This window comes from Coturnix japonica, chromosome 1 (assembly GCF_054131305.1).
Source record: "Coturnix japonica strain WE chromosome 1, WE-NBRP24, whole genome shotgun sequence".
In the NCBI taxonomy this organism is placed as follows: domain Eukaryota; kingdom Metazoa; phylum Chordata; class Aves; order Galliformes; family Phasianidae; genus Coturnix; species Coturnix japonica.
In genome coordinates this window covers 105,413,390-105,439,030 of record NC_140663.1, presented here as the reverse complement: position 1 = coordinate 105,439,030, position 25,641 = coordinate 105,413,390, and the positions used below count along the sequence as shown (strand labels likewise).

Below are 25,641 nucleotides of genomic sequence, written 5' to 3'. Positions count from 1 at the left end.
GTAAACTAATGGCTAGTAAATTTGACTTTGAAAATTAGTTTTGTCCAGTTCTATGTAATGTTTACAGCGGTATACAACATTCTAAACCCAGTTTTACAATAAAAATACAGAAAGATCAATTACATGGCTATTTCCAAAAGCATTTATTCTCATCATTAACTTCAACACTAATCTTGATGTTACAACACCAGATCATCACTCAGGAAAGAAATTACTAATATAGAGATTTGTGACAGAAACAATTTGGATTTTCTACTTTACTGGAAATTGGAATGTAATTTTTCACCAACATTGATGAGCATACGCCTTTTTTCAATTCTTCGTGCACACACCTGAGAACAATGTGTCGAGGTAAATGTTTTAACTGCCTGTCCTATCAGACTCCCATAAAGTTCTGTCTTACATAACTGTAAGGATTTTTTAATTTATTTCTTATTTAATAATTGAATTCATGGCATTTTGGATATCAAACTAAGACAGAAAATGAAAAAAAAATCCACATTAGTCGTTAGCAAATTAGCTCTGACCTAACTTCTATCTCAAAGGAATCATAGTTTAATTAGCAGCTACACTGTCTGTAGTTCCTTTCCTTTTAAACATCAGTAATGAGTGTGTCAAATTCTATTTTAAACCAACACTGTGCAAATATAAGCTAGTTACAGATTTTAGTTTTATGCTGGTATTGTATTAAATAAATAAATAATCAAAGGACGGGTGTTGCTGAATTTACTCATATATAAGGATGCTACAGAAAAGCATTAACACAAACACTGACTTAGAGTTCACCTAGAGCAGAATTTGCATTGACTAATCTGTATTTAGGCAAACTTATAATGGTGACTACTTTCTCATGTGAAAATTGTGCAGAGATACAAAGCTGACAAAATGTATATTCCAAAGAATTAATTTAAGGTTCACACTGACATCTCTCTTTCTCTCAATAGAAATTAATAAAATGACAGCTTTGTTTTCATCAGCATAACAGCAAGTCAAAACACAGCGTATGTACGCTACTTATTTAGGGGACATCAAAATATATGTCTGGCACAGAAGCCTGGAAAGCATTTATTCTGAGGACTTGATATATTTATGGGTCCTTCAGTTTTGGTTCTGGTAGACAGAAGAAATATAAAGCTGTTAAATTCAAATAAGATTTCAGTTTTGCTCAGAATTCATGACCCCTTATCTTGAGCATGAACACAACAGCTGATGGTGTCACATTTGAGAAGCTTTCATAAGGGAATTGACACAATAGGAATTACTGGCAGACAAAGATAATTCCTCTATGAGGGCTTGTGAAACAACAACAAAAAAAAAGGATTAAAAAAAAAAAAAAAGAAGAAGAAGATTCTCTAAGACAGAGTTGAATATTTTTCAGAGTTGTGGTGGAAAATCAAACAAAAGAACACATGTCTGGAACTGTAGAGCTTCTGTATGTTCATATTGTCATGAGGGCAAAGTAAATTAAGTTGAAGACTAACTATGAGCATGATCACCTTTAACTGCTACATTATAATTACAGTCTAATATCTGTAACTGGACACAGCATGTAACATTAAATTCATACTGGGAAAGGAATGGCATAAGATACTGATATCCTGACTGCTGTTTCTCTTGAAGTGAAAGGAATTCGCAGAATACCCTTTCAAAAACCCTGTTCATGCAGAGATACGTTCTATGAATGAGTATACAAGTATACTTTCTCTACCAAGAGATGGAGGAGAAAAAGAGCAGTCTTTTTTTCTCTCCTTTGCTAAGTTTTTTAAAAAACACTCCATGATTTTTCATAAGGCACACACATTCAGATGAACCTCTTGAAAATCTCATATATGCTTGTTAAGAAAGAGTACACATGTAATACATCTCTAAAATAACATTGTCAATCAATTAGTTATTTAATTTGTGTTTAAGACCTAAGGCACTTCACACAGTGAGATATAAAACCGTCTGCAGAAAACAGCTGTACTTCTTTTAAATAATCATGTCTCTGCTGAGGTTGGCCATTGACTTTGCCAAAGCTTTTTTTCTTTCTTTTTCTTTTTTTTTTTTTTCTTAAACAAAGCACCGGGCAGAAGCCTGAACTCTATCTCTGCTGAAAGACAGAGAGTTCTCAGTGCTGAATGACAGTAGTATACATAATCTCTAACTCTTTACAGTACATTAGTGAGTGACAGTCATTCTTCACCATAATCCAACCATCACAAGCAATGACTTTTATGGTATAATCTTAAAGAAGAAAACCACTTCCCAGTTCAAAAGCAAAATGATGATGAAAGTCTTTATGCTTCCTACAGGCAAAGAAACAAGAAAAAAGTAGCTGATTTTGTATCTACTTCTAAATATCAGAAATGTAATGACTAACTGATGATTAAGAATACCAACCATGGAGTTACACACATGGCAGCAAAACTAGGTGATGTGTACTTCACACCGCTGTACTTCACAGTGGTATAACACCGTTAAAGGAATAAGGCAAAGAAAGACTGATGAAGTCTACAAACTTTAGCCAAATGCCTGAGTGCTAGGAGTTAAAATAATAAAAATAATACCAGGTCAGAAGAGTAGAACATATCAGAAAATTATTGTGTAACTATTCTCCCGAATAACTAAAAGGTAATGTTCCATTAACGTGAAGGCAGAACTCAGGTTAAAAGGCTATTCAACTGGTTGGTTTCAATCTTGTTTTCCCCAAGCAGAAAATGAGATATTATTAATCTGAAACAGCTGTTCTCAAAATTTATTCATGAGAAATGTCACCAAAGTATGACTATTTCGTTAACAAGAAACTTTAAAGCTGATGCAACAGTCAGGGTTTATCTGCATCGCCTGAGGTATAGTTCAGCCAACGAAGTTAACTGAGGTACTATTTCTTAGTACTGACCTTAAGCTCAGTGTTCTGCTTTTTCAGAGCTTCCACAGTATAGGAAATGTCTTTCCACGACTCAAGCTTTGCTTTTGCTTGTTCAAGAACCTGCTCAGCTTCTTGTTTAGCTTCTAGCCACTGTGTTGAATCCTTTTGCATCTCATGAAGCTGTTGTCTTCGGCTTTGGAGGTATCCATGCACGTCATCCCACTGACTCTGTATCTTTTCAACTGGTGAAACATAAAGGAAAAGCAAAAGTTGAGTGGCTTAAAAAACTTTTTGTTTTTCTTTTTTAAAAGAGAGTAAACATTTCTAGAAATTACCGTACTGAAGAGCTCTTATACTTTTCAACTGTAACTGCAACTAAGTTCAGTTTAAAAAGAAGAGCAAATAAACTGTTATGGACCACAGAGTATGATACTATGGTGAACATTCTGTGTTTTGATGCATATTAAGACAAAAATGCCTGGCTCATGACTCAAACAGCATTAAGAAACACAATCACATTTGAGAAGTAAGAACAGCAATCAACTTTAATTCTTACCAAATGAACTCAAGGCTTAATAATTTTGAAGAGCAAGCCCTTTAGGGACTCTAGTAATTTTGTTTTAAGATTTATTGCAAGATATAATTAATGGTTACACTTTCCTAATTCATTAAGGCAAATGTTAGCAGACTGCAAGGGCTGTCTAAAACACTATTTGAAAGAAATGTGATTGTGGTGAACATAATAATCACTAGTAGCATAGCAAATCTGCTAGGTAAAGCACAAGGGGACCTAGTCTTCCAAAAAGAGAATGTAATAAAAAATAAAATAAAATAAAATAAAATAAAATAAAATAAAATAAAATAAAATAAAATAAAATAAAATAAAATAAAATAAAATAAAATAAAATAAATAAAAAATGCACAAAGTCTTTGTTCTATAGGAAGAAATAGTTCCTTTTTCAAAACTAAAGAACTTTCCTGAGATTAGTCAGCATGAAATTCTGGATCTATGTCCATAGATTTGTATCCAAGTAATATATATCATCCGTCATTTTTTAGGGACTGTACTTCTTTCAGCATGTCTGAGTTTTTCATCATGTACCACAGTCCTGAGATTCCATTATGAACAATTCTTCCACTCATAAGGGGAATAAGGGTGTGTCATGAAAAATATACTCAGGACATGTCAGGAGCCAATTTACACAACTGACTGAATACACTTGCTCTAACTCTCTGAAACTCATTTCCTTCATTGGGTTGTCTCCCACAAAAAGGAGGGAAAAAAACGGCTGATACTTAACATAGTGAGTTTTAAATACTTGTGATATGTACAATTATGTATAATCACATATAACAATTGTATAATGCAAAGTAATTTTGCTTTATTAGATATTTGAAATAAAGAATTCAGGAATTTACTAGGTTGTCTGAAAAAAATCAAGTTAATGATTTCCTTTTCTTGAACCAGTGAATGACTAAAACAATTAACAATGCATTCCAGTCGGCCATACACATATCATAATGGCCTCAGAGCTAATCTGGCCATTCTGAGATAGACTATACCAAATAGTGAAGTACTACAGAAGACAAAATATACTCAGATAATTTATTAGAGAAAGGTCTATGACAACATTTTTTAATTTACTGTAACATACAAATCCCTTCACTATTTTAAGTTCATTTCTACTAAATGATACTCTCACTGGGATGTGAACCCTCAGTTGGTCCTTGAGTAATTAGAAAAATAAACATCACTGAAGCTGAAAATATTATCATTCGCTTCCAAAATGTACTGAAAACCTCTGATTTGAATCAGTGTCTATTCAGGATACATATATACTGCTCCTGTGTATACTCTCTAGTGGTATTAGTGGTCTTAGAACTGATCCCAGAAACCTTCAAACTGCTCACCAACAGTCAGATTTACTGACTGCAAAGGAAAAGGATCAGATAAGTGCTATTCAAAAGGCTGCTGGAGCTGTTATGCAAGAAGTGCACACTGCTGGTTCAGGTCCAGCTCCTCGTCCATCAGGACCCCCATGTCTTTCTCCACAAGGCTATACTCCAGGGGCTGTTCTTCTGCCAGTTTGTATAAAAACCTGAGATTGCCCCAGCCCAAGTGCAGCACACTTAACTTGGCCTTGTTCAACTTCATTAGGTTCACATGGGCCCACTTTTCCAGCCTGTGTAGATCCCTCTGGATGGCTTCCCTTCCCTCCAGTGTACCAACCGCACCACTCACCTTGGTGTCATCTGCAAACTTGCTGAGGGTTCAGTCAGTGCCAGTATCTATGTCATAGATAATGGCCAGAAAGAGTAATGTAATTATTCTTATTGTATCTTAAATCACAACAGAATACTACTGACCTCAGATACTGATTTTTATATTTTATAGTAGGGATCACTGAACCCACATACAATGAAGACTACACAATGAAAACATCCAGATAGAAAGAAACTATTTGGTTCCATGTGCATTATTAAAATCACTGAAGTATAAGGACATGGAATTACGAGTAACTATGTCAAAAGGCTGTTTCCTGTGGTCTCAAACACCTCAGTTTATACTGTAGGTATAAACTGTAAGTATTTCAAGGCAGTTATTATTTTTTTCATCACTACTGTTCACTAGCTGTTCAACAGTGACTATGACACTACGGTGGGCAAAAACCAGTAGAAGTGAGAATAAAGCAAAAAAAATATAATAATAATAAAAAAAATCAACAACAACAAAGAAAAACATTTTAAGCATGCATTTCACAATGTGGTTATCATTGATTTAGGATATGGAGGGAAAAAACGATCTTGGTGAAGAAGGCTACTGACTTAAAATTCAATTTTGTATATTTACAAAATTTTGTTACGCTTCTGTTTAGTAAAATAGATCAAGCAGAGGAACAACAAACAAAAATAAACTGTGCTTTCTCTGTTAAGAGTTTCTAGTATTGATGAGATGAATATAAATTTGTTCCCTGAGAGTTTATTCTATTATTTTTAATACAACAGCAAAAGAAACAACAGAAAAGGAATGTGAGAAAAAGATGTCTATCACAGCATAAATAACATTCACATTACAGTACATTATATTTAGTCTATGCAAAGATGAAAAAAGGCAATCTTTCCAAAGCAGTTAGATAAGTACATTCAATCCACAATGGACTGCAAAAAAGGGGACAATTAAACAGAATTTACAACTAGAAAACTTTTTTTCCTTGACCAACAAATAATAATTCTAAACTGCACTCATTTTTATCTGGAGGGGAGTGCTTTTTAAAAGCATTGTTGTCAGTATATTGACATTTTCCTATAGAAATGATATTTTTACTGTATTTTCATACATTTCAAGGCTCACGGGAGTAAGTTGGTTGTGCAATCTGTCCTCCTGCAGAATACAGCCATAGGGTAGTACAATTATGGACAGTTATAATTCATGCAACGAGAAGAAACTACTGATGCACAGCTGAAAATAAAAATCTTTTCATATGCATCTGGGAGTGTTTCAATTTACGTATACCTTGCACCAATGACCATGTTGAAGACACACTCAGCTTGAAATCTAGCCAATTCTGAAAAAAGATTAATGAATAGTTCTATATTTTTGTCATAATATCCTGAATCATATATATATATATATATATATATATATATATTCCCTATCATTCATACGAACAGGAAAGAAAAAGGAGTATTTATTATCTTCAGACTGAGGGGACACTGAGTAGCCTTACAGCAGAATAGGCTGTCACTGTTGAACAGAAAGAAGATAAGAGGAAGAAAAAAGTTTACATTCTTTACTAACTGTAATAACTTCAGTTGTCAGTGTAAGTATAGCAGGTTAGAAAAGCAGTGGATGAAGATGTACTGCATTGACAAAATGTTGCTACAGAACTGCTTGCAGCCCTGTGTTATCTGCACAGTCATATGACCACAAGCACAAGACATTACATGACACAGCATGGTCTAGGCAGCACTAGAAGAGAGCAAGACATGGTATAAGGAGCTGAACTGGAAAGCGTAATAAGGAAGTGCCAGAAACATTAAAGAAACCTGAAAGTGTTTGAGGAGTACATGCTAAAAATGAACACCCAGGATATGAAAACCCTGGGAGAAAAAATGTTAACTTCTTTTATTTCCCAGAGGCTAAGAAGGATAAGCAGAAGGAAGAGTTAAATACATTTATACTTAAAAAAAAAACAAACACCAAAAGAACAACACAACAAACATATACACACGTATTCCTAATCTTCTTTTCTTGTTTGATAATTTTGGAGTACAATTATTTCCAGCTATTGTGTGTCTATAGTTCAACTTTGCTTCATTTAACTAGCATAAGCCTATTTTTCTTTTATCTTAAAATCACTTCTGTTAACAAGGCTATTTCCATATGATCAAACTAATGAAGGTCACTCTGTTCTTTTGGAAGTGTCAAATCAAACAAAATGAACTGAAAACTGTCAAGTGGTTTCCATTAAGCATGAAGTGAATAATTCTTCAGCACTGTGAAGCATGCTTTATACCTTGCTATATGGAGTGGGAGTTAGAAAGCAAACGAAGCTGGTAGCATATCTAAAGAAATGAGTATCTTATAACAAGAAGTAAGCAACTTCTACGGCTGAGCAGTGAGGAGAGCATGCAGAAGCTTATTATTTGGAAAATGGATCCTTCAGAATGCATTCACTGGACTGTCAAGTTCTGATGAAATTATTTATGCATACAACAGTTATCACTTTTCATATGCAAGTTTTCATAATACTTTTTTTCCACTAAGTGAAAAAGGGAACAGATCATGGTGTCCATGAAGTGGAAGACCAGTTGTTTACAATTTTTTTAAATGTCATGCAATCTGTAGAATTTTGATGTGAGAAATAAACAATTTCAAGAGAAGTAAGATTCATCAATATTTAGAATGAAATAGTAACAAACCTAAAGGTAGCTTTGCTAGAAATCTAAAGAAAAACAAAACAAAACAAAAATGTTTAAGCATATATATATATATATGTATATATATATTTAAGTATTTATTAGGGAGATGTGCAGACTAAGGAATGATTAACGTCTCTTCACTGGCATCAGACCATAAATAGAGCTGGAAATTTATGAAAAAAATGGATCGCCCCAGCTGCCCTAGTTGGACCAGTCTGGTCCCGCCACTCAGGCAGAATGCAGAATCTGCAGGAGGGTGCATGTGGACAAGCCACCACGAGGTAATTACTATTTTTCTGCACAGGTTCAAATATTTAGTTGATAGAAAAATATAACTTTTTAGAAACATTGTGCTAACTGAAAACCAGATGGTTCCCATGCTAGAGTGATTTCATTACCTTTCAGAATGTATGTTTTGTTTGATTTCCTTTGCTGTATGCAGAAAACAGCAACTGTATGACTGAACTCCCACCTAATCATGTCTGATATTTCTTAAAGCTTCCTCATGCAATTATGAAGATTCACATGAGATTTTAAAATAATATTTGGAATGATGGAAGGTACCACAAACAGAAGCTACAGGATTATGACTAATATGATTAACTATACAAGGAATATATAAATAGTCTAGTCACTACAGTTTTAAATGTATATGAAAATTTTCAAAGAATTGAATAAATCATTGCTATCTGTCTTAAGAATGTGATTACTAATTAGAAGTCACTAGGTGTTCTAATATTTATCTTTTTATTTATCTTAGTATTCATCTTTTTATCTATTTAAGTATCTTAATATTGTTTCTTGGCATTTCATTATTAAAGCTCCCTGCAAGAAAATAATTTAGAATTATTAATCAAATATCTGTTCATATAGTATAGCATTTGTAATAACCACTCTACCTACAAAATATTTAAAAAGATATTCAGGAGAAATATAACTTCTCTGAGACAGCATTTAGAAATGGGAAATTAAATTAATGAAATGATGTTTTACTTTCTCTGAACATAAACACGGACGCAATTAGCATTATTAAAGTGCATTGGCTTTCATATATTATAGTTTTCATATACTTTTGTGCTTATTCATGCAAAAGCATAATGGTCTGTATAGCAGTTTAGGTCTAGAAATGTGTGAAATTCAGTACTTACCTAATGAACCATACAGGCAATGAATTTAAGAATTCTTAGTATTATATAATTTTGTGATGCCATTGTACATTCATATTTAGAATTTTTTTCCTCTTTTTTATTTTTTTTCTTTCCTTTTTTTTTGGTTTGTTTGTTTAAACTGTCAGCAGCCTACTGCCTTTGCTGAGTTTAGACTAAGACTTGCTTTTCAGATATACCGGCACTAGTTAATCTGTATTCCCATTTGATTTGTTTTTGACTTAACAGATCCAGCTTGAACTATATGGGCAAGAGTGGGAGATCTTAAGCATCAAAATATCTAGGAAAATTAAAAACATACTTAGGAATTCTAAGAAAAGGTGAATATCAGGCTCAAGGTTAACTGAAGCAAAGTTTTCCATCCTTCAACAGACAAAATAACCTCCACTCTTCACAAAAGCACTAACATGAAAATTCAAAATTTGAAGACTACAGTTGGCTTCTATTCATTTTATAATGGATGAACTGCCTGTAATGTCTTCCTTCTGTTACTGGACATTAAATATTATTCAAGCTGTCAGAATAACATCATTGAAAAGCTAAGTTTCTGTTTATTGCTCTCCAGGTCCAATTCTGTGCCTCTGTAATACTAATGAAGCTGCATCAGCAAGACTGAACTGTCAGTCACACTGCAGTGGTAAGAAGCACAGTGGCTCCCAGTCATGGCTTGTGTTCCTCTTACCTCTGAGACCACCTGCTAGGCTACAACTGTATTCCAAGACTGGGAATTATGAGCACAGACTACTGTAAGTCTTTCACTGTGCCCCTTGTGATTATGCCAAACCTTCAAAATCATTCAACTGCCAGCACCTCTCAGCAGCAGTCATCTGGAAGACCAGCTCCACTTGCTCACCTGCTCTACAACTACAGAAAACAGTGCTGGCAGCAGTACTGAACTCAGCTCAAGGGATGAACCAACAAGCAACATAAACTGGGATACAACCGAACAACAACAATAACAACAACAACAAAAAACAGTGGACATTATAGCCTTGATTTTAACTTTTGCCTTTGAAAGCACACCATACTTTCAAATCAGCAATCTATGATTTCAAAGTAAAGAAGCAACGATACTTTGTAATATACTTATGTTTTATTTTAAGTATAATTTTGGGACATTTTGCACAAAGATTTGAACTGAGTTAAATTAACACATTTTTTTTATTTAATAATAGAAATGGAAATTACATATGTATTATTTTTGAATTAGAACTTTCATAATATAGTGGGAAATTTACAGCTTCTTCCATGTTATCTTTTCAGTACCGTCTGGCTAGAAATTCCTCTACAGATGAAATTAAGGTTCAAAAGAAAATAATGTTTACACATCAGACTGTGTACTACACTAGTAACTTGAGAAATGTCGTATTGCTTTAAAAATAATTTTCCTGAGTACATGAATATTGCACCAAGTACTTGCAAACATGAGTTAATTCTGCAAGGTTTTTGCTTCTACCTGAGACTAACATTTCCCCATCCCTTACATCCCTTTCTGTCTTCCATCTCAAATTTGCACATACTCTATTCTATAATACCTGTTCTAGAAGATGATGACTTAAAATAGGCTAGAAAATAATTTTAATGATTTTTTTTTAAATTAGACCTCTCTGCTTCTTTGTTCATATTCTCTTTGTTACATGGATCCTAGCATCCATGAGACACTAAAAGCCCTAAGCTTAATCAATGACATACGAACACACTTCAAAGTCAATATCGTGACATGACTGAAACACAGACAATAATGAACCTAGAACACTGAATATTTACTCCAGAGCTCAACATCCCGCAGGATACAAATTGCATCAAAAAAAGCAGAGAAAAACCATTCCAGGAACAGTTTAAACCACTACTGTTGCCGCCCCAATGCACTGCTGCAGTGAAGAATGCCAAGTATCAATACACAATAAATCAGAGAGAATAATAATACTGAAAATATAATTAATATGCTATAAAAACACAAGCCCTCATTTCAAACACAGCACTCATTTTGACACATAAAAAGATGAATCAGACATAAACACAGACATAAACAGTTTGACACTGCCAGGAAAACTTTCCATGGCACTGGTGTTTCATCTACTGCACATAGATTCCTGTCTCATTAAAAAATAATGAAACCTTTTCTAAATACTTTGTTTCAGATTTTAAGTTCTACTCATATGGCATTGCTTCCTCAACATACATTAAACAGTTCAGTGCCTACTCTCCCTTTCTGTAACACAGCAAGGAATCCACAAGACAGCTTTCCTACCCTTCACTGTCCCACATTCTATGTAACAGCCCTGCTGACAAGTAAGATGAAATATAAGCAAAATTTTTATGATCAATTTCCCCTTCCCTCCTTTTTTGGCAGGGTGAAAACTGACACAGTCTTACAGAGATTGTGATACACTGAACACAGACCAAAAAAACTTCAAACTAAAATTTTAGTATGCCTATGGTCCTGAAGATAGTAATAAAAGGAAATTCTTGAATTATCTTCACAGATATATCAGTCACCATCATGATGATTTGGTGTAGTACATACCAAAATGAAACCACTAGACTGGTGCAACCACACAGCAAAGCCCTAGAACATTTCTCACATTGGCTAGTCTAGTATTTACTCCATTTGGACTTCCAAAGGAGCTTCAGGGCTATGCAAAACAGTTCTTATTTTACTCCCAACTCAAGCAAAGCAAAAGCCATGATAAATTTATCCTAAGGAAAACCAAAGTTAAATCTGTAGGCCAAACATATTCCTGGTATTTATCTGGACTGTCTGAAAACAACTGTAGGTTCCAATATACATACACTGTGTATTGCATCAGAAAATGAGATAGAAAACAATGTACACCAAAATCTGCATTTGTCTGATATCATGGATTAGTTATAATCTCTGCAAAGGAGGTTGTTTGTCTCCAGCTTTCTCTGTAATTAGAACAGAAAATTATGGTCTGGCATAAGTGAATATATACTGTTCTACCACAGTTTTTAAAATAACTGTGGACATCGAATGTTGCCTATCACATTCTGAATAAAACATCAGTGGTGGAGTAATTTGTAATTAGATCACATAATGGATACTCCTTTTCAGAAATAAATAGATAAATAACATATGATGTAATATTTATATTTATATTTATACATATATATATTTTGCTGTTGCTTTTCATATTTATTTCCATTCAATTTCATTTTGACTAATTTGTTTTAAATCTTCTGTTTCTATCATCACAGCTGAAAATAAAGTGAAAGGCATGTTGTTTACATTCACTTCTCGTAAAATTTACAGTCTTCTATGTAAGCTACAATTCCTACCACAGTACTACCTTGAAACATTGTCCAAAACAACTAAAACATGTTTACCATATTCAAACAAAACAGGTCAAAAAGGCTTGTCCTTTGAACACATATGAGAGACAAAGGTTGGGACACTAAGAAAAACTCCCACCTTTTCTATATAAGGAATGAAATGCGATGAAATTAAAGACTCTTGTGATGCTACTGACACCTATTCTGAGAAAAGATGTCACAAAAGTGTCACATTTGTACTGCTATCAGGTAAAGGATGCCAGCATTGCAGTTGTGAAAGTTCCAAAAGGAAAATTCTGAAAAAAAAGGAAGCTTAAGTAAGCAATTCCAGTCAGCAGTAAAAAGAATAAAAAGATCACTGCAATCCAGGCAATTCAATATTATATATTGAATGTATATATATATAATATATATATAATACTTGCATAAACTGATTTAACAGTTCAGTAAAGGCAAAATATTAAAATTCCACACAGAGAAAGCAAACAAGTAAACCTTGCATGAGCATAGCTACACAATCTAACTGAAAGGGAAATTAACTTTGAAAGAATAATCCTTAAAACCCTTTCAGAGTTATAAATTGTAGACAATTGTTTCCCTCTCTTCATCTCTGGAGTTTGATCATTTCAGATATTCACTTGTAATGGAGATGACTCCTTTTCACACAGAATATTGATTGAGTCTTTCCAATATCATTCAAGGAAGAAAATGTTTTCTGATGATCTGGCCAGTATATGAGTCTTTAGAACAACCTTCTAATATTGAAAAATTATATGCTTTCAGTCGAACCCTTTCAACATTTATAATTTTCAGATTTACAAGGATTTTATACAAATGTTAACAAACATTTGTAAAATGAAACCAAACTGCAAATAGCAAGAGTCACATTAGATACAATTAAATATATTGAAAACTCTAAAATAACTCACTGCTTGCCTTTCCAAAGAACCACTAATTCCTAACTGAGTTCTGTTACATTTCACAAAATTATGTTAACATTTCCATAATTGTTCAAGATGTCGATGAAATACTTCATATACAGAGAAGTACTTTCTAAAAACTTCACATTTGGCTACTACTGAATTCTTAAATATTCTTCAGGATGTGATAACATCAATTTTGGTGAGAATAAAGTAAATTATTAGGAGCTGAAGCCTCAACTGTGTGGCAGTTCTTGCCCTTCCCTTTACATTTTACCAGTAAATTTGCTTCTTTTTTAAGCCCCTGAGACAATGAACTCCTTAATCCAAACAAGAAAACTCCTTCAAGTTGGCATATGTATGCAGAGTTCTAGGAATGTCAAAGATTTTTGCTAAGACATTAAGAACAAGGGCCGATACTTCCATAAAACCAGTCTGTTAAAATATTACTCCCCTTGAGAATATAAGCAAAAAACTCCCCAAAAAACACTATTAATAGGGCTTATCTTAGTATTTGAGGTAAGGAATCATCTGCCAACAGCCTGAAAATAAGACTTCCTGTCATTGTGTGCTTTCTCACAAGCTTGGGCAGCAAATTCCCTCTAATTGGCAAAAGGGTAGGCTGAAGTTCAGAGAAGCTGCAGTTTTATATGCTTTAGCCTTTTACTAAAATCAGCTCTGTCATGTCAGTCTCCAAGCCTTTTGTAAGCAATGAAACAGTAAGTTGTAGAATACTAAGAAGGCTTGAATTTTCTTGGCACTTTTTTTTTTTTTTTTTGCCATTATTTTGACTGGCATCATCTACTGATTCAATCAATCCCAAAATGATGACCAATAGAGGTTAACATAAAGAGACACAAAACAGTGCTGACATTGGCTCTCTCACCATGCCACACCTGACTTTTCACTGAAGTGAGAACCTTTTGTTTTATTCTGGATGATACTACATCCCTGATATGTCACCAAGCCAACATCACTGACTCATGGTTGTAATGCTTAATGTGTATGAACTATTCCTCTACCAAACTATCCTCTCTTTATCCAGAGGTGTGGAGGATTTTTTATTTTGTTTATGCTGTTGTTATCATCATCATTATTATTACCATCATATTGTTATTATCGTTGTTATTATTACTTCCAAATCACTCTTCTGAAAGACTCTTTTCACAGGCTTGTATTGCTCATCAGACTTTATTTTTACTGCTCATAAGCTCATTTAACAGAACTCATTTTGTGGTCACATTTTCCTTATGAAAAATTTGATCTATCATTTTGCTCTCCTAACTTCTATTTTACTAATGCTTATAATCTGGGCAAAATTAAGAAATTTCTATCCAACAAGGGAATCTGGGATCCTATTTTCCAACAATAAGTGATTTCTAGGTAAATAAAATTTAGAAGACCATTCATTTATATTTAAAATACCCATCTAGAATTAATCAGCTATGTTCTACCTTAATTTCCACGCAACACAAAATGTAGTAATTATCTAAGTCTCTTCATAGGCATGACAAGGTAAGCTCTGACAACACTAGCACAGCCAGCAGCACTGATCTTACCTAACCCACCTAGCAGCTGTCTGGGGCTACTGAAGCAGCTGTGCCACTTTCACTCAATAAAATAACTATAAATGAAGGCAGGTCATCTTCATGTAGCCCTGCCTCTCTTGCAAGACTGTTGAGTAGGGAATTAAGCTCTTGCCTTGTGTCCACTAAGACATATGCTTCTGGCATGTATGTGCTATAACTCTAATTCCCTAATCACTCAGAAATTTTCATGCCATGTTATTTCCCTTTCTTAAGCAGTATCTCTCCATAGTGTTACAAAATAACTTCTTCCTCCTTTTCAAAACATCCCACAGTTTCATTACAAACCCTATAGCAGCAAATCTGTGCCAATGAAGTGATATCAAATATGGAACTCTTCCCACTCACATGGTATCACTTCTAAAATTCCATCTCATTTTTGGTGTTTTCTTATCAAGTAGTTTCTCCCTCCCTTCATATCCATGAAGGCACAGAGGTCTCACAGGAATAATAAATAATTTCAGATTAAAGAAGTCCATCACGATGATTAATAAGGTGTGTATTTTAATTACACTGGAAAATTATTACTCTGGCTCTTTATGAGTTCCTGAAATACACAAAAACCAGCAAACTGTAGGATTTATTCAGAAAGTCAGCTCAACAACAACAACAACAACAACAAAACAAAACAAAAACAAATGAACAAAACAATGAGATAACTGGGCTAACAAACAGTATACAAATTCAGTTCTCATTTACAATTTTCTTTCGCAGTCTTGGTAACTACATGTTTCAGTATTGGATAGCAAACTCCAGATTGTAGGAATTTGTTTTTATTCAAGTGATAAACTATTTATATTCAATAGCTCCAAGTGAAAACACATGGATGGCAGTACAACAGAGACAGATATTTTAAGATGTCAAGTACCACAGTACAGCTGTAATTCACTATGAAGTTTCCATATATTCTGTTATGAAAGTGATGATGAGTTGATGATTTTATCGTAAAGCTGTCAAATACTGAAAACTATTCAATAAAAGCAATTTTATGGGGTTGCAAAAAGACAGTAGACTTCTCTGATTATGTCAAGTACAGCTCTCCCAATAATCAACTATAAAGTATAGCATTTCTTTTTTCAACAACAGCAAGAAAAAAGCAACAAAACATAAAAACAAACAAAGTAAAAATGAGTAAACAAAAACTGTCCCAGAAGACTTCATCTATACACAATTTACACAACTTTGGATTGGTTTCAAAAAAATGGCCAAAACAAATGTGAAAGGGAATAGCTTAGGCCCCAGTAGTGTAATACTTCATCAAAGTAGTCTTCACTGATATGCTTGTATTTAATGCCACTATTTATGTATTTAAAGTAATAAAACTTAATTAACCTTTCAAGCAATATCTCAAGATTTCAATACATTTCCCACAATTACTAAAGAAAACTATATGTAACTGGTTTATAATCTTTAAAGGGAGATTCTTTGGTCAGTAAGAGATTATTTCCTCATAGAATTCTATAAATATTCATTTTCTTACCTCCTCTCTATCACTTACACATTCAGAAACCAAATTACAAAATTGAGATGTAAATTACTAGCACAGTAAAACCACAAAAAGGTTATTCATCTTTATCTTTGCATATGTGTGAACACAGCAGCAGGAATGCCTGCTATTTAAAGTTTCTTACATTTCAAGAACATAACAAGATTTAATGTATCTTTTGTAATTACTTTCTTAATTCTAAGACTTGAAGGTGTTGTTTGTTTTTTGTTTGTTTGTTTGTTTTTAAATCTATTGGTATGTTCATATATTGACTCATTACTGGCTTTTTGTATTCAATACATAGTAACTGATGGAAAACTAAATGAATTTTCAATTGTAATTACTTTACTATATTCAAAGTTGTCTATAAACTCATTCAGCTTAAGAAACAACATTTTCATCAGCAGTAAAAGAAAGTGTTTTAGAGCTGTGATGCATTATGTAGAGAAAAACGTTATTATATAGCATATGGTTCTGTTAGAAAAGAATGCTTTATCAAGGACACTAAAAGAGCACAGATGCATCCTGCATTTTCCAAGAACCCAAGGCTAAATATAATTATTATTAGGTATTATACAATGTGCAAATTGTATGCTATGATTTACATAGTATAAACAGGGATTTTAAAATAATACAATGTAAACATCATAGTAGCATTCCTCCCTGTTGTCAAGTTCTTTTATGTAGTGAGCTCCTGAAATTTCTTACAGATAATGAAGTATGAGTGAGGGGAAAAAAACTTCAGAGGAAATCATTTACTTTTATCATTTACTTTACTTTTACTTCTTTTTAAATTGTTTTTATTTTCTAAAAAAAGCTTGTGTCATATTGTAAAGTCTGTTTTTTTTTTTTTGTTTTGTTTCCCCGTCCCCCTGAAAATATCACAATCTCTTTAAAATTCAGAAGTATCAAATACCTATTGAGTATAATAGCAACAGTCAAACAAATATAAACTAAGTAGGACAAAAACTTAACAAATATATTTTGCCTCCTCAGAAAACTGGATCAAAATTGTTGCTCATCACAGTTTACTTTCCTCTGTTTCAGAAAAACAGATGTATTTCTAATTTGTTTGGTTTTAAATTATTTCATTAAGAACAGGTTAACATCAGACGATGTTATACAACAGCAAGACACATATCTGAAAAACCATGAAGGGAGATTATTTTTATCTAGAGTATCGTAAGTTGCAGATTTGCAGTCAAGTATATTTCCAGTTTCATCACAGAAGATGAACTGCTAAATCATAGCAAAAATGAATCCTGTGTACCTTAAACTCAAAACTGACTAACGATTTGGGGAGTTTTTATATATATAATCTAAGGAACCATTACATAAAATAAATTCACCATACTACCAGCTACTGTTGGAAGTTATAATATAGCTTGGATACCACGTATTCTTTCATGATTTACAGTCTGATAGCTTGCTTTCCTTTTTTACTAAATGAGAATGAAGCATTTAATATATCTTAGAAGTCGATTTCACTTAAAGCAAAATGCAGTTTTCAAACAGAAAGAAATCTTGTCATGCATACAATTCTCATGTGGGCTTATAGGAATTATGGTTGCATTTCATGTAAAATCTACAGTTCTTATCTTCTGACGACTTGTCTCAGAATTAAAAATGAAAACATGCATTAAAATGCTGATGGGAGTTCTACACATACTGGCTTTGAATATGAGCTGTAGAGTTAAGGTGTATATATAAACTGCATCTGAATTCAACTGAGTATGTGATTCTAAAATTAATTACATGCCAAAAAGAAACAGTTTCTTATGTAACATAAAAGCAATATCAAACAATGCAGCCAAAAGTGCAATGTGGTTTTAAAACATTCTGGAAAGTTATAAACAAAAAAAAAAAAAGAAAAAAAAAAGGGGGGGGGGGGAGGGGGGGAAGTGGAGGGGAGAAAGAGGTCACAAATATTTTATTTAAAATTATGGGAATAGAAAAACTTAGCCTATATCTACATCCACAACATAATCAGATTATTCAGGGAGCAATTTCCTGGCCTCCAGACCAAGACATCCTGAACAGTTTGCATCCACAGTGAGCTGGCTGTGGGCACCTCTATCACAGCGTGAACCACTGATTAATCAGCTGCAGCAAATGTTGGGTCAGCTGCGGGAGCACAGGTGAGAGTAATGTAGCTGTGCACCCGGGAGGGGTGGAGCTCGACTCCATCTCCTCTGAGACCTCATTTAAGGGCTGACCCTCACTGAGGCAGCATCTCTTGTTGATTGCTTGCTGGTGAAGATTGCCTCAGCTCCTTCAGTTAAAGTGTCATCACTGGTGAGTTCCCCTTTACTTATATCTTCTGTTACCATCCTTGTAGTTACCACCTATACAGACCATAAGACATTTTTTGTTCTTGTATTTTAGTCCTAAGTAACCAAAGTAAAAAACAAAGTTATTGAACAATCTGCCACAGATGGCTGCTGATCTTGAAAGTGTGTGTTTCACCCTATGCTGAAGGAAACAAGGAGATGCACGTATCCAAGGGTAACAACACTACTTCCACAAACTTTTTTCTGAAACTTCATCTACTAATTTTCTATCTTGTATACAGTTAGTTGGTTAATTCTGAAAAGGGAAATCAAAATCGAAGAACTAATAAACCCAGTATGCATTATCAGGCATCTACCATCTGAGAAGAGATGAAATAAGAGGCTGCTGCTGTACTACAGGAGTGGAACTGAAAGCTTCTCTCAAATGTACAGCTATACTATGAATTCTCTCTCTTTTTTTGTTTTGTTTTGTTTGCTTGATGTTGCCACTTTCTTCTTTTAAGAATAAATGTATTTCTTTACTTCTGGTGATCACACTCTATAATTGTTGCAATGTGTTTCAACTATGAAGTTAATATAAAATTTTAGGTGAAAGTTTCAAAAATCCATCATCACTGACTTTCACATACATTTGACCTACTAACAGTCTGAAAAATTTCTGTGAGAACTGTTTTTTAAACGAACTCTACTTTTAAGAATGAATGCATAACATATCTACAAAACGCTACGCATATGAAGTGTTACAATATATCCTGAAACAACATATGATAGCAGAATCATCACTTACTGCGGTCAGTAATTATTGTTCTGGCCTCTTGATTGTTCATCTTGTTTTTTAGATTTTGTGCTGCAGTTATTAGTTCATCCAGCTGGGGACGTCTTTGCTCCAGATCTTGTAGTATTGCCTAGTTGCAAAGAAATATAAAAATAAACAAAGAAAAAAGCATGTAGAACCATTGAGAAGACCATATTTAGTGCCTTTTTTCTATGCCAGTTTGACATACTTTGCTATTTACATTAAATGAAGAATTTGGTCTAGGTCTTAAAAATATTGTCATTACTTTTTCTATAAGTACCTACATTACAGGCATATACGTATGTATGTAAAATGATATTGATCTTGTAATAATCATTAAAAATAAAACCTATAAAACTAAGCATAAAATGGCAGTCTCCAATTATGCGAGCATGACCACAAACCTTTTCCTCTACAAACCCACAGAAAGAATAATATTCTCTTAGACTTCACACTTTTTTTTTTTTTCTTCTTCTTTTCAAAAAGATCGGGGGGTTTACGTTATTAGCAGGTTATATAGTATTTCTCTAACTCATGAAATCTAATTAATACTGTTTCTTAATATTTTAAGGCTACTGAATTACTATCTGTTAGTTCAAAGCCAACACAAGACTGTCAATGTAGACTTTTCTGTCTTTAAAAGCTACCTAATAGAAATGCAATTACAAGTCAAAGTGATTTCTATTAGCCATGAAGATACACAAAGCCCAGGCAACCTGACTAAAACAGAAGTGGATCTAGAGCTACTCAAAGGGAAAAAGGCAGGATTCAGAATAACAAATGATCTTAAGGATGTAATGAATACTGAAATGCAACACTTTGAGATACAAGAAAAAATAATAACTCAATAAAAGTAAGGCATACAGAATCTACAGAGTTTAACTTTCACTGAAATAATAGGGAACAGCAAAAAAGGAATCAGTAGAATGGCTTCCCAGATAAGAATCATATCGCAACTACAAGTTCCTTCACATAGCTTCCAGAATAGACATTCATTAGCCTTCTCAGAATTAGGAGTTGTAAGCAGCAAAATATATTATCAAATTATGGTGAGATTATATTTCTGCCCACAATTTTGGGTCACCAGAACACAAGAGTATGACAGGTATGAAGCTCATAACAATACTCAGTGAATCATTTTTATTTCTTGGAGCCCTTATGCACAGAGTGAATAGATAGTCTGTAAATATATTCATCTGTTTACAGTCATTTGTTTGGACTGTTTTATTGTCTTGTTTTGTTTTCTTATAATGCTTTTATTTCAAATAATCATATTTTATTTTTTAAAGCTCTAATTCACCGATTGCAGTGCATGAGAAAGACCTGCATTCTGACCTTAAATTTGGTCTCCCAACTGAAATTAGAGTTATGTAATTTCACCAAGCTTAAGGTGACAAGTAAAGGCCTACTATCATATTTTGTTGAATGGGATTATAGAAAAGAGCACCGGAATATCACAGGCACAACATGTATCATCAAAGCAAGCTAGAAGCCCCATTCACTTTGTTCAGTTTAAAGCTCTTCAGGAAAAAAAGGACATTTTCAAGATACACAATCAGTTATATCCTATGAAATTCTTGCCTTTAGCTTCTGTAAAAGATGTTCATTGAAGACCTATTACATCTCACTTCTAAATTCATACCTAAACATTTGGGTGGTATTTTCTCTTCTGTACTGATTAGATTACATACAGAAACATTCAGTTAATGCAGCATCTTGCGTAATTAAGGATAGGGTACATTTCTCATTAGAAATCAGTCCTTAGCGAAAGCATTCAAGAAAAAGAAATAAAATCTACAGAGGCAGCTACTACTTTTAGATATCTACGTGCCTTCAAAACTTCATTTTCAAAGAAGACAAGTTAATGAGTGACATGAATTTTATAATGGCAGCAGCAGTCCCATTGCAACCTAACAACATCTGCATTATACGCATTACCAAAACGGACTGTGCAGAAGGAACATTAAAATAAGTACAACATTCTCAAATAATTACATGGCCTACAAAGCAATATTTCCCTTTTTCTCTCCTTCTTCTAGCTAGAAACTGTTTAGAAGAGTGCCAGCAAATTATATTATTCTATGGTCTCACATCAATAGTGAATTCCAAACTGTTACCTGAAGTTCCCTATTTTTCATATTTCATATGATTTTAATATAACGATTTATCTGATCAAGCCTGAGACTCCAACCAGACTATGCTTGCAGTACAGAAGAAAGAGTCTGCTGTTCTTTGATAAACACACAATAAAAGATCACTAAACTTGAGTTCAGTTCAGGGAGAAAACTGGAACAACTGTGAAGGTTTAGATGGGACACACTAAAACAAAAACAGCAAAATATCAAGCAGCAATACATATATGAATACACTCGTAAAACCTTTTAAAATTCAACCAAATATTTGATACTGTAAAACTAGATCCTCATTTCAAAGCTAGTGGAAATTGTTAGAAGTTGTTACAAAAGCTATGGGAGGAAAAGCCCATTAACAGGAGCACCCTGGTGGATGCACTCCAGATGTAAGAGACCAGATGCCTCTGATAATAAATGTTAGCACATCAAAACAACTCTTCCGTGCTATTTAAAAATGGATTATACAAAAAACTATGTTATTATGAAAGATTATTCAAAATAAGTTAAACACAAATATATCCAGTCCTCATCAAGTCACCAAAAACACTAGTACAAACACTTAGGAAGTCATCAACAAAACTATTTTTTATTCTATAAACACCTCTGTTCATGTACATGTAATGTCCCTTTATTGTCATTTACCTTATGTTCCAAAAACACACACAAATGAACACTGCTAAATATTATAGACCATATTTTAATCAATAAATCAATGTGAAATAATACTTGTAGGTGAACAGAAGCAAAAAAATAATGATTATGGATCACTTAGTTGTAAAAATAAACATCATTAAACTCAAAAGAGCTTTTCTTTTTCCTCCATATATGTATGAATGTCAGCATAAGAGTGCTTGGAGACAGTGCAGTAATGGGAAGATGAGATTCAGTCATCAAACTCATCTACAGTTTGTCAGAAAGTGATGCTATTCATTTTCAACAATCTTTCCACATTTGTGGACAGCAGCTGCTCAGAAGAAAAACCTAATTTTCAGGTTTCTAACTTTTATGATTTCTTTACACAAAATGGAGGTTAAGAAATAGATTAAATTGTTTAAATCAGCTACTGAAAAAATGCTAAAAATAAACTGAAAAACTGAATGAAGGGAAGTGTAAAATTAAATATTCTCAAGCTTTATAATGCATAGAATATAAAATAAAACAGTAAGTAAAGTGAGAACCCACTTTTTTTTTTTTTTTTTTTTTTTTTTTTTTTTTTTTACTTAAGAAAGCTAGTACTGTGTAAGTAAAAAGATTTTGTTTGGTCAAAAAAGAGAGTTAGTCAGATCCTCTCAATAATTAAGAGTAAGATAGAAGTACCATTTTGTCAGAAACAAGGCATAGACAAAGACTAAAAGTCAAACATTTGGGATGCTTTCATTATAGTCACTACCATCCGTGCTTAATGAGATCAACTAGTAGACCACTAAAGTAATTCTTGTGTTGAATAATTAATACAGGAATGGAAGAAAGGAAAATCAAATATTTCTTAAAAACATATTTGCTCCTCCAAACTCATGATGCTATTTATAGGAAAAGCAAAATTCCACAGAACAGTCATTGTGGAAATGGTTTGCTCATCTTTTGAAAAATCTTAGAATCTAAATCTTAAGTTTAAACAAAAATTGAAGCAATTGCTTCCTGACCAAATTGTATAGCTGTGACAGCTTTCACTGAATACAACTGAGTTTCTTAAAGTTGATTCGCTCTCTAAATATAATGTGTTAAATACACACCTAGAAAGACAGAAAGCTTTGGAAAAAAAGGCTTGCTAACAATTTCAGAAATGTAGATATGCTACACCTACAATTCATCTGCATAATAAAAATGGCTTTGTTAAGTTATTCCACCCAAGCACAACTTAAATTTCCTTTCGTGACACTAAGCAATAAGGGAATAGGAGAGAAAGTGATGGTTTATGTACTGTCTGCAATTAAAAATAAAATTATGAAATAATTGATGTACTTACATGCAGTGGAGTTTTCTTTTTAAGACGATTTTTGTTTTGGCTATTAGCTGGTTTGTGTTTTCCCTCCAAAGCATGTATAATTTAAAGATAACATGAAGAGCTAGACTTACTATTCACCAGCATTGCTAGCTGATTGGTACCTGTCATGAAAGCAAAACACTAACAGATGGGGCACTATGGCCTGAGTAATTTTTGTAACTTAAGTTTTCCATGAGTATTTATTTTTATGCCTACTTAAGGCCCACTCAAAAACTGCCTATCCAGCCCTTACCACTGGCTTTGTGAATATATCAACACCATTAGTGATGCTGTGGGAAAGCCACAAGTCACAGAGTATCAGGTGTCTCACTAGAGATATGAAAAGTGTAGTGGAACTTTTTGTATACTTTTTGTGACAGTAAATCAAGAAATTATGTTGGTGGCATTATAAATATCTGAGAACTGTACTTGTACAGCTTAAGAAAACTGGCTTATACCACAAAGTTTTGACAGCAAAAAGTGCAACATGCTTTTTACATTAAGTAATCAAACCATTGATAAGAGTAATTAAATCTCAACAGTTTGACCAACAACGTTAGACCATTGTGATGGCTGGAGATGGGGAAATTATCACCCTCTCTTTTACTCACTTTCACTGTCTGTGAAAGTCAGCCATACTGCTCTAGAACTGAATCAACAAACAGGGTAGTCGGCAAGGAAAAGTACATTCAGCAGGGATCAAGTTCACAAGTGGATTCCAAGTACAGGAATAATCCTTACTGGGAGGCTTCAAGTCAGCCACGGCACACTGAAATTTTAATTTTTTTTTCTATTTTCACAGACCACCATAATGGGTATCAACTTGAGAAAAAGGAGGCATAGACATAAGTTGCAAAATAACAGTAATATGGCTCAAAGCAAGTCTAGGAAAGCAGAATGTACTCTAGCCTCAGAAGGAGCAAATCTAAAGATGAATGTGCAACAAGCGGGACAGCATTTAAACTTTCAGATATTTAGCTAGGAGATCCATTCAACTAAAAGAACATGGTGATAAATTAAGTGTAAGAATTCACAACTGAAAAGGGGTGACAGCTCAAGGAGTAAATCTGAGTAAAATTGAACTGCATATGAAATTACAGTCTTTTCCCCACAGAACTTGGCTTTTTGACACTATTTCTGTTTGCAATATAGTATGAACATCATCTAAACAAATGTGAGTTTATCTGTTACTTGATTATCAAAGTAATTAGGCAAAACTATTCCAGGATATCTGATGTCCTTGCATGCAATCACATGAAATAACTTCAATGATGGGACCATTTTTAGGAGGTACAGAGCTTCCCCAGGTTCCATATTGGCAGAACAGAAGTCCTTCAGCACACAGCCATTTTCAGAGAGTTGTCTTCAAATTTGGCCATTTTCTTTCTCCCATATAAGTAATCATTTTCAGAGTCAGGATATTTTCACTGTGCTTACAAACATATATTATGAAGAAAAAGGAAAACAGCTGTTCTGTTTCTCAAAGCTGCAGCTTTCATTTTAGATTTACTGGGGTTTGATTGTTTTTGTTTGTTTGTTTGTTTGTTTTTTGGATTATGGTGACAGTACCATTTCTTTTTATCTGATATTGATCCTGTGAAAACTGTACATGTCAAAGCACTTCAAAATCAAAGTAAACTGTTAACTCTGTCACACAGTATAAAAGAAAGTATGTTTACCTGGCATACAACAGTAACAAACAAACATGAACATAGGCAAAACTAGCAAGTATTTTGACCTTTTTAAAAAATATAATTTAAGAAAAAAGCTACTATATTTTCATAGGAAAGAAAAACTAAGAGCTTGACTAAAGATGCTCTCCTGATTATGCAACTTTTTCAGGGAAAAGATTAGCCTGAATCAGTATTCTGCTCTCAGGAAATACAGAATTAATTCCTAGGTTTCTTTTAAAGCCTCTGGAAGTCTTTGACTACTTTCACTTAAATTTTCTTCAATAATAGCAAATTACTGAAAACAAACACATTGGCACAGCATCATTTGCCAAATAAGTTTTCCTTTGGTGCCTTATGGTAGCAGATATTCTCCCAAGCATAAAGTAAAATGAAGAAAGAGGATTTTATTTAGTTTGTTTGGGTTTGCTTTTTAAAAACAAACAAACAACCAAACAAAAAAACAAACAAAGCTGTTACATCAATAGTTTTTTACTGTGAATTCAAAAACCCTTGGAATGAGGGAAAGGGGAACAGCAGGC

The 25,641-nt window shown here is 33.5% G+C and overlaps 1 protein-coding gene across 42 annotated transcripts in view; it reads right to left on the bottom strand.

Annotated features, from left to right (window-relative positions):
• Positions 1 to 25,641, bottom strand: part of DMD (dystrophin) — a 1,121,556-nt gene that overhangs the window by 253,003 nt on the left and 842,912 nt on the right. For all 42 annotated transcript variants that reach the window (XM_085549559.1, XM_085549432.1, XM_085549489.1 and 39 more), the window contains 2 exons: positions 19,305 to 19,422; positions 2,882 to 3,093 (listed from right to left, as the gene is read on the bottom strand). In XM_085549559.1, the coding sequence (XP_085405685.1) occupies positions 2,882 to 3,093; positions 19,305 to 19,422 (330 nt within the window). The remainder of the gene's footprint in view (positions 1 to 2,881; positions 3,094 to 19,304; positions 19,423 to 25,641) is intronic.